At 38.4% G+C, this 9,633-nt stretch overlaps 1 protein-coding gene across 1 annotated transcript in view; it reads right to left on the bottom strand.

Annotated features, from left to right (window-relative positions):
- Positions 1-9,633, bottom strand: part of LOC123765577 (uncharacterized) — a 119,467-nt gene that overhangs the window by 49,078 nt on the left and 60,756 nt on the right. The window contains 10 exon segments of the mRNA XM_069333666.1: positions 121-351; positions 1,189-1,393; positions 1,700-2,039; positions 2,294-2,476; positions 3,165-3,345; positions 5,100-5,242; positions 5,691-5,812; positions 6,423-6,624; positions 7,424-7,559; positions 7,699-7,777. Of these exon segments, the coding sequence (XP_069189767.1) occupies positions 121-351; positions 1,189-1,393; positions 1,700-2,039; positions 2,294-2,476; positions 3,165-3,345; positions 5,100-5,242; positions 5,691-5,812; positions 6,423-6,624; positions 7,424-7,559; positions 7,699-7,777 (1,822 nt within the window).

The following is a 9,633-nucleotide window of genomic DNA, read 5'->3' as shown; positions in this document are numbered from 1 at the left end:
ACTAAAATGTGTATACATTATTATTGTAAAATATAATTAAACAAATAATTTAATTCTAAATAATTAGAGAACATGCCCAAAGAGCAATTTCTAATAAAATACAATTTAAAATATCCTCACATCTTTGTACGTAGCTCCATTATCGAGTGAGTACTGCCAAGTTCCTAAGTAACTCCCATATGCCTGCAAGATCAAGATGGACATCTTGGTGCTCTCATCACCGTCTATGTAGTAGGCGCTAGCATACACATGCGCTGGGTAGCCGGTGTTCGGGAGACCATAGGTCAGCACGGGCACCTGCCGCAGGTTTGGGGTGGGTCGGGCCACGGGGGCACCGCTGGCCTCTTGGATCTGTGCACAGTGTCTCCTATTAGAATCCAGCTCACAGTATTTCATTAACATTCAAACATCAGAGAAAGTAACGCAAAAATTACATTTTGGGTTCAATTGTGGTCGTATTTGATGCGTGAGTCTGTCTAAATCTCTATCTCTGCTTCTTTTATCATACTCTTTATCTCTTTCTGTCTCTTGACTTTTTTTTAAATAATCAGTCAACCATTTTTATTAATAAATGGTTGCATAAACATATAATAATTTATTTATTTTGTGTAAAGTTTCAGCACTGTCTTTCACGTGCAGTACTTATATATATTTTGCCATAACATTTTTGGCTGGTGGTAATAGAACTAACCTATGGCATAGCAAGAAACATTAGCCTTAATACTGCCAATGGAACAACCAGCTGTACTGACTTTTGACGCCTTCAACAAAGAGGATCGAGGAGATCCTCTCGGAGTCGAGAGAGAGAGAAAAACTTCCCTGTCATAATAACTTTACACCAATACACTTCTTTCTCCTTTTACGTTATACAGTAAAATATGTTACTTACATCACACACAAGATCATCTTCACTCATTTTATAAATAAACATATTCACCTTTCCTTAGAAAGATCTTTCTCATTTCATAAGAAAGTTTTCGCTTACTACACGAGAAATATCTTCGTTACATCAATGTCCCCTATTATCTGCCGAGTGGACATTAGGTGATGCTAAGTTTGTACGATCCTACCACGTCCTCGAAGTGGGTAACACCTTCCTTGACCTACAGGTAGCGACCTTGCCAATATTTATATATATACAAAATAATATTCTCAGAGCACACAGCCGCGCTCAAAGTGAGACCTTACCTCCAAGGGAATATCATACTCGTTTTGGAAGAGAGCGGACGTTTCATTACTATGTTCGGTGTCTTGGTCAGTGTAGACAGAGACGTGAAGTTTGGGACTTCTCAGGCCCTTCGAGGGAGGGTGTAACCTCACCAGTACGTCTTTTGCTGCATCACAAGACGACAGGGGTAACTTCGCTCCCAGGAACGGATTCATTGTTAACCACCTGCAAGAAACTGGAGCTAAACTTTCCTTCTTTGGAGGAAACACGAGTAGGATAAGATAAATAACAATTATGTTTAAGTTATAATTTTGTGTTACTATTAAGATTAGTTTTATTAGTTAGTTTGAAGTCGAGAAAAAAGTGCATATTTAAAAAAAATATAACTAACATCTAATGCTTTCATGGTTAGAAAACTAAATATAATTAATAAGCCCCATGTATGTAATTAAATTCGGTAATATCACAACCCCCATAACCTTCCATTTCCATTCATTGACTGTGTGAGAATAAAAAACATGAAACACTTACACGTTACCACCGTCTAGTGAATAGGCAATGCGAATTTTGGCCTTTTTCCGGGAGTTAGGTCCCGCAGCCCACTCCAACTTGAGTCCTCTCTCTCCACTCTCAGTGCTTCCAGCTGCATTGGGACCTTCTGGTTCCCCTGGGAAACTAGAGTTGCCTTGTCCCTCGCTATATTTACTACTTCTTCCACTCATCCCACTTCCCTGCCAGGTACCGCCTTTCTTACTGATGTTAGACATCTTGTTTGCGTTGAATCGAGGCTGCTGGAGCGACCTCACCCATGACACTACTGTTGGGCTGCCATAGTCCAGAAGGCCGGCTTTGGAAGCTTGTTTGGGCAAGTCTGTGAGATATGATCATATGATACAATATTCAAGTTTAAAATTAGGAGTTATACATTCGTAAACATACAAAAATACCATGTAAATGTGAAGAGTAAAATTAAATCTTTTATTAAAAAATTGTTAATTTTCTATAATTTACATATATATAATTATACTGCTTATTCTGTTAAAAAACCGAATAAACTGTCTCTAGTATTAGATAAAACATTCATCGTGCATTTACTTGAGAGAGTCAAATGGAACCCTTACTAACCAGCGCCCTCTTCCCAAGCCTGCCAGTAGCGGTCATCTTCACATGTTAAGTTGACCAACTCTGACAGCCTGATGATCCTGGGCGTATCCTCCTTCAGGGAGATGTTCAAGGCTGCCAGTGTGAGTTGTATAGCCGGGATCTCCGGGGCCACCAGCTCCACAACCAACCGCGGCAGCTGGCTCTCTGGGGGGGAGGGTACATAGGTCAATAATGCACCCATTCTCTTATATACAAACATGGGATAACATTGAATCAGTTATGTAAAGCACTGACGAGCTTTAGGTATGTGATAAAGTAGCAAACTCAATAAAGAAATGGGAAATATTTCATGTAGCACAAACTGGGCAAAATTATAATAATAGTTAATAACATACATTATATTATACTTTGTCAATAAATTTCGGTTAAAGTTTTGTGTTATAATTTCAATTTATTCAATTATTCACTTGAGTCATTCACTGAACTCAAAGCCTCTTTTGTAAAATTCGCAAAACACAAAATTTTAGCAAATATTTCCTACCTTATCAGTTTATCTCAATTCAAATTTTCATTACATTTCGTTTGTTGAGAGTTTACTTTAGTCCTGAATTATATTCATGCCTAAAATATCCTTACTGGCTATTGTAGTTATCTTTCGTAATTGTTAGACCTTAAGCCCAATGCCAAACAAAACATTATAATAACTACTAATATAATTTATAATATTATTCCCGATAAACCAAATAAATAAAATAGAAAATCATACAAATACACCCTTGCAGCAAGTGAGATGGAATGATATAAACTCTGCAATAGCCTTAACTGCAATAATAACCTTATGCAAATAACCAATGCAAATAATAACCTTAACTGGCAATAACCCCAAACTTACCCGTCTCTGTCATATTAATAAAATCGAGGCCAAAGGCGTAGGTACTAGCATAAGGCTTGTAACGCAGGTAGTTTGAGGTGGAGAGCATCGAGGTGGGCTCCAGGTGCACCCACACGTCCGACGGAGACCCACGCTTCATCCACGAACCAAACCACGTCGTACAGTTCTGCACTGTGAACACCTACACGACAAATCATCAGTGAGTACAGCTGTGGCACCTCATTACAAGTACAGATAGGAGGATAGACTAGATAAAGTGTCAGCACATATCAGAACAGGTTTCGGAGATATTAAGATATATATATTTATTTATACATAGCAGGCAATAGAGACTATTTATGGTAGATTGGAATATGATTGGAACTGGTAACAAAGGGTCATGGACAACTCACATAGATGAAATAAATACAACTCCCATAGAAGAAATAAAGCGGTTGGACCTGATGGAGTTTCACCTTGGGTGCTGCGAGAATGTGCAAATAAGCTGAGCATTCCACTTCAATTAATATTCCAGACATCCTTGTGCACGGGAATCTTAGCAGATATATGGAAAAAGGCAAACATAATACCAAGTTATAAAAATGGTATTCGAGAGGAACCTCTAAATTATATACCAGTGTCATTAACAAGCGTGGTAGTCAAAACACTAGAAAAAATAGTAAAAGCCAAATGGGTTGAACACCTAAAGAGTAATGACATAATAACGGACAGACAGTATGGTTTTCGAACAGGAAGATCCTGTGTAACAAATCTACTTAGCTTTTTGATAGAGCCACAGAGATAATTCTGGAAAGTGATGGTTGGGTTGACTGTGTCTATCTGGACCTAAAAACGGTTTTTGACAGAGTCCCACACAAGAGGCTGTTCTGGAAACTGGAACATGCTGGAGGGATGACAGAGAGACTTCTGACATGGATGAAAAATTTTCTAACTGACAGACAGATGAGGGCAGTAATCAGAGACAATGTATCTGACTGGAGGAGTGTTACTAGCAGAGTACCACAGGGTTCAGTTCTTGCACCAGTAATGTTCAAAGTCTACATAAACGATCTATCAGAAGGGATACAGAATTACATGAACATGTTTGCGGATGATGCTAAGATACTGGGGAAGATAAGAGACGCAGACGATTGTAATGCCCTTCAAATTGATCTAGATAAAATATGTGCTTGGAGTGCCAAGTGACAAATGGAATTCAATGTGAATACATGTCATGTTATGGAATGTGGAATCGGAGAAAATAGACCACACACAACTTACAAATTATGTGGAATGGAACTACAGAACTCTAATAAAGAACGAGACCTAGGGGTGGTTTTGGATAGCAAGCTGTCGCCAGAGGAACACATTGTGAGAAGAGCGTATGTGTCGCTTTTCAACTTCAGACTTGCTTTTAATTATATGGATGGTGAAATACTAAAGAAACTGTTCATGACTTTTGTGAGACCAAAATTGAAATATGCATCAGTTGTATGGTGCCCAAATCTCAAGAAGCACATAAACTGGAAAAGGTGCAACAGCATGCTACAAAATGTCTTCTGGAACTGAAAAACGAGAATTATGAGGAGAGACTAGAGGCGTTAAACATGCCAAAACTAGAAGACAGAAGAAAAAGAGGTGATATGATCACCACTTACAAAATATTAACAGGAACCGACTAATTTGACAAAGGAATTCCTGAAACCAGTAACTTCAAGAACAAGAGGACACAGATACAAGCTAAGGAAATTATGCCAAAAAAATACTAGAAAGTTTTCTTTTGCAAACAGAGTGGTAGACGGTTGGAACAAGCAAAGTCAGAAGGTGGTGGAGGTCAAAACCGTCAGTAGTTTCAAAACGTTATGCAACAAAGAGTACTGGGAAGACGGGACACCACGAGCGTAACTCTCATCCTGCAACTACACTTGGATAATTACACACACACACTTCACTGACCACTTCAGATGTGTCCGAGTTGTTGGTGGTAGCATTTCTATACAGTTCAGAAACGAGTATTTGGCTACCAGAAGGATCACTGGTGTAATTCCTGGGCAGCCTCAGAGGCCCAGGTAAAGTCCAAGGAGCCCCACTTGACTGATCTGTGGAGGGAGGATATTAACAGTTAATTCCTTAATGCAAGTAAAAAGATAAAAACTTCTTATAACATATAAAAAATGACAGTTAGTAAATTAGTTATGGGTAGGATACTCAACGAACAACAACGCAAAACATTTAATATAAAAATTAACAAAACCAGGATGACAATACATTAACAGCAAAATAAAATAAAAACTTATTCTATACAAAAAATGAACAAATTATCAATTATGGAAAAACATAATTGAGTACCATATATGAGTTATGTACTGAATTGTACAGTGAACTTCAGTTGATTACATTAAGTTGTTTTGATCGTTCTCATCAAAATAATGACATAATTTGTCCTAACTTGAAGAACATCAAGGTCAGGGACAGTGAGAGTTACCCAACCAAACAGCTTGAAGAAGTTAAAGGTTACACGTGGCAAGCAGAGATGTGAAGACTCACCAAACTCGCATGTGTTCTCAGGTCCACACTCGCCCGTGGCCACACAATAGATGTACCTCGGGGGGCAGACCTTGCTGCAGGAGTTACCCAGCGTCAGGCATGACCTCGTCACGGGACAGTACCTGCCAACATTAACAAGAACATTCTGCAATGGAACACAGGTGTGGTTCTCAGAACGGGCCACTACTGCTATGCTTGTCATGATGACTTGAGGCAGCCATATTATTTACTTATACACACACACATATAATATTATATATATATATATTATATATGCATCTACCATTCTGATGTATTACCTGAAATACTCACTTTAATGGTTCAATAGTCTAACATTCTCATCGACTTTACTCGTCATTTTAATTTGTATAAGAGATACGAAACGCCATGATCTATTATATGCACCCTTCCGATAACCCATATCTGTAATTTTATCCTTCTGCATCCACACTAAAAATACATCCAGCTTTAACGTAACATATCCATCACTCTAGCTGTTTTATCCATTATATTAGTCATTAACAACCAGCATACCTTTATTCTATCTTATTTGGTTTGGATTTACAATAACGCAATATTTAAAAAAATATTCGTTTCATATCATTCTACAGTTAATCCTGCATAATATATACAATATTCCAACAATAACTGCTATGCCAACAGGTTATATACAATTTGTTTCTGTGTAAGCTCAAATGTTGTCATAAACGAGAGTGGACCCGAGCAGCGTACATGGTGGAGGGTGGGCAGGTGGAGGTGCCTTTGAGAGACCTGCAGCGTCCGCTACAGCAGACGGAGGTGATTGGGCAGTCCTCGGGATGGGTGCACACTAAGCCAGTGTCGTGGCGGGGTTTCCCAATCACTAGGCACGTCATGTTGATGGTGTTCTTATCCGTGTTACCCGCGCCGTCCACACACTGTAGATGGAGCGTCTCTGTCCGAACACAAGCAATTGGTATTACGCCAAGGCTCCCTTGATTTATATAATACATACACATACATTTATTTATTTATATATACAAGAGTTCTTAAATTCTTGTAAAGCCACTAACACGCGTAGCGTTTTGGGCAGGTCCTTAATCCTATGTTCCCCGGAATACGACCCGCCAAATCATTTAACAGCCAGGTACCCATTTTACTGTTGGGTTAAACAGAGGCTACAGTTAAGGATTTGCGCCCAGTAAATCCTAACCGGCCAGGATACGAACCAAGGACTAAGTGGTCGTGAAACGCCAGGCAAGGGGTTCTTAACCATTACACTACGGGGACTGCAAATATATACATATATATACATACTGTTTATACATATTGTATACTACCATCCTTCTGTTTAGAAAGTACTTTTTCTATGTAGACCATCGTACAAAAATTGACGTAATGGCCAATTAGATAGTAGAATTTAGTACTATTATAGTCTTCATAAAGTACAATACAAATAAACCTAAAAACCAAACTTAAATATTCCAAGGCCTAGTATATATATACTATATTAGGCCTCAGATAGCATGTATTAGGCCTAGGATGATAAGGTTAGATTTTATTTAGCAACATAAATACAAAACCATTTCCGGTTTATCCAGATTTAATAGTACCAAATTCTGCTTTCTAATTGTCCAATACATCAATGTCTGTATGAACGACGGTCCACATCGTTACTATAAGCACTATCTAAATAGGAGGTTAGGCTGGTGTAATATATAAAAATATATATAATTCTGCATTAGGAGACTGACCAGGATCTGGGCAGCAGCTGTAGTTGAGGGGACAGTGGCGGTTAGAGATGCAGGTGGAGTAGGTGAATGGTTCGCGGGTGGAGGCCTTTTCTGTGTTCCCTGGACACTTTAATTCTGGCATCCAGTCAGACGTATCCTACAAACAGGTGTAAATGATAAAGTTATTCATATGCATACCATTTAAGAGTCTAAAAAATTTTGTTGTTGTCGTCTGTGATTTTGATATTTCTCAGAAACTTTGCTTTGTGTTATATCATTTGGTGACATTGTCCTACCGTGCCGTAAGTAGGATCAGGAATACAGGCGCCAGTTGTAACTGAGAATACAGTTCCTGCCCGACAAGACTTCGCCTTTCTGTGCCAAATAAAGGATACTCTTTGTTATTATTATTATTAAGCTTAGAATAAGGTATATATAAAGTTTGTGTCTTTCGCATTTAGCTGCTTCTATATCTAGGTGAAACTCTCAGTCTTTTGTAACTTTTGTTTACTGGATATATTATAGAATGAACCTAATAATGCTACATTAATGATACTAACAATTAATTATCTAAATATTACATTTTTTACTTGTATTCTGAAGTAATAATTAATATTACAGTTTATAATTTCTATCAGAGAATAACTTCTTTCAGTGACATAAAATGACACAAGCAATTTGTAACATAAGACGCTTATTCACGAACTGCATTAATAAATAATAATATATAATTGTGCCACATGATTAATATACTGTATAAGATATGAGGGAGTCCACTCCCACTACCGAGGTCTGCTAGTACTGACTCCGTTGTACTCTTATCTAGATTAGTTTCGGCAGTCGAAGGAGATGGACGCACGAAATGCCACTGCAGTGAAGACATCTTGGAAGGTATATGGCGCAGCTCTTGTGGAAAGACTCATGCATTGACTACGTCCCTTTTATAACTGAAAATTGATCTGACACAAGAGGGTATGTGCGACTATTTAGACGCCGTGTATGCCTGCGTCAGAGAAGCTTGTCATTTTGGCAAAGCAGAACCCGAGTGTTTTGTACCAAGTTATAAGAAAGGACAATGTAACTAGAATTCAAGAAGATGTAACTGGGTGAACACTAAATTCAATTGTAAACTAGGGCCTATATTATTTTTGATACATGTACATTTTCTGACCGTGGAAGTTTCATCTACTCATATCAGTACTTGCAAATGATACAAAAGTGATGAAGTCATAACACACGAAGACTGTTAACAGGAGCAGGACAACCTGGATGAGCTCCGGTAATGGAAGGAGAATTTTGGCCACTAGACTTCAACTCATATATATACAAGTTTTGTGATAGGAAATAATCCAACTCATGGGACCATTATGAAATATTTGCGAGGCGTCGTCCTGACACTGTAAATGAGAAGAACCAGGGAGTTCATATAACCTCTAGCTTAGTACCAGAAGCTCACCCATATATGGTAGACGATGTTGTGTGAGGTCCACTCTGGAATATGCTGCGCTCATCATGCAATCCCCATCTAAAGAAGCATAAAACCAAACAAAAACGACCCAAGGTATACAATCCAGAATGGACTATGAGGACAGACTGAGAGCTAAACCTCACCACACTTAATGAGAGACGGGATCGTGGTCATATGATAACGCCATACAGATTATCAGAAAATGTATAAGGCTGATAAATATAAAAATGTTCACGAGTTACAGGGATATAAGATAAAAAAAAGTTATTAGCTTACGATTAGTGAACAAATTTAATGTACTAGAGGGAAAGTTAGTAAAATCTAACTCAATAAGTTATTTCAAAATTAGCTGTGACAGGAAGCAGGAAGGGTCGGGATTCACTGCATAAGGGAACCGGCAACTGGAAAAGTGGAGCTCAGGAGTTAACGCTCGAGTCTGAAAACACATTTAGTTGAAAACCAAACTAAATCACATCAAGAAAAGGAAATTTCCTCATAAACAAAGGACGAAAAAAAAATATTCAATCCTTATAGTGGAGAATGAGGGCAAGAGTGAGGATCTCAGTCCAGGACCAAGAGAATGTCACCTCAGGTAATGGGGTAATGCCACCTCAGGTAATGGGTAATGTCACCTCAGGTAATGGGTGTTGACGTGACACATGACCATTTATAGTACATCTGGCTACAGAGTGCATTCATTCACCTTGCAAGTATGATATATTTCCTCTCGTGTTTACCGAGATTTTCGCTCGTACTTACATGT

Source organism: Procambarus clarkii, chromosome 30 (assembly GCF_040958095.1).
Source record: "Procambarus clarkii isolate CNS0578487 chromosome 30, FALCON_Pclarkii_2.0, whole genome shotgun sequence".
Lineage (NCBI taxonomy): Eukaryota > Metazoa > Arthropoda > Malacostraca > Decapoda > Cambaridae > Procambarus > Procambarus clarkii.
This window is presented reverse-complemented; position numbering and strand designations above follow the sequence as displayed.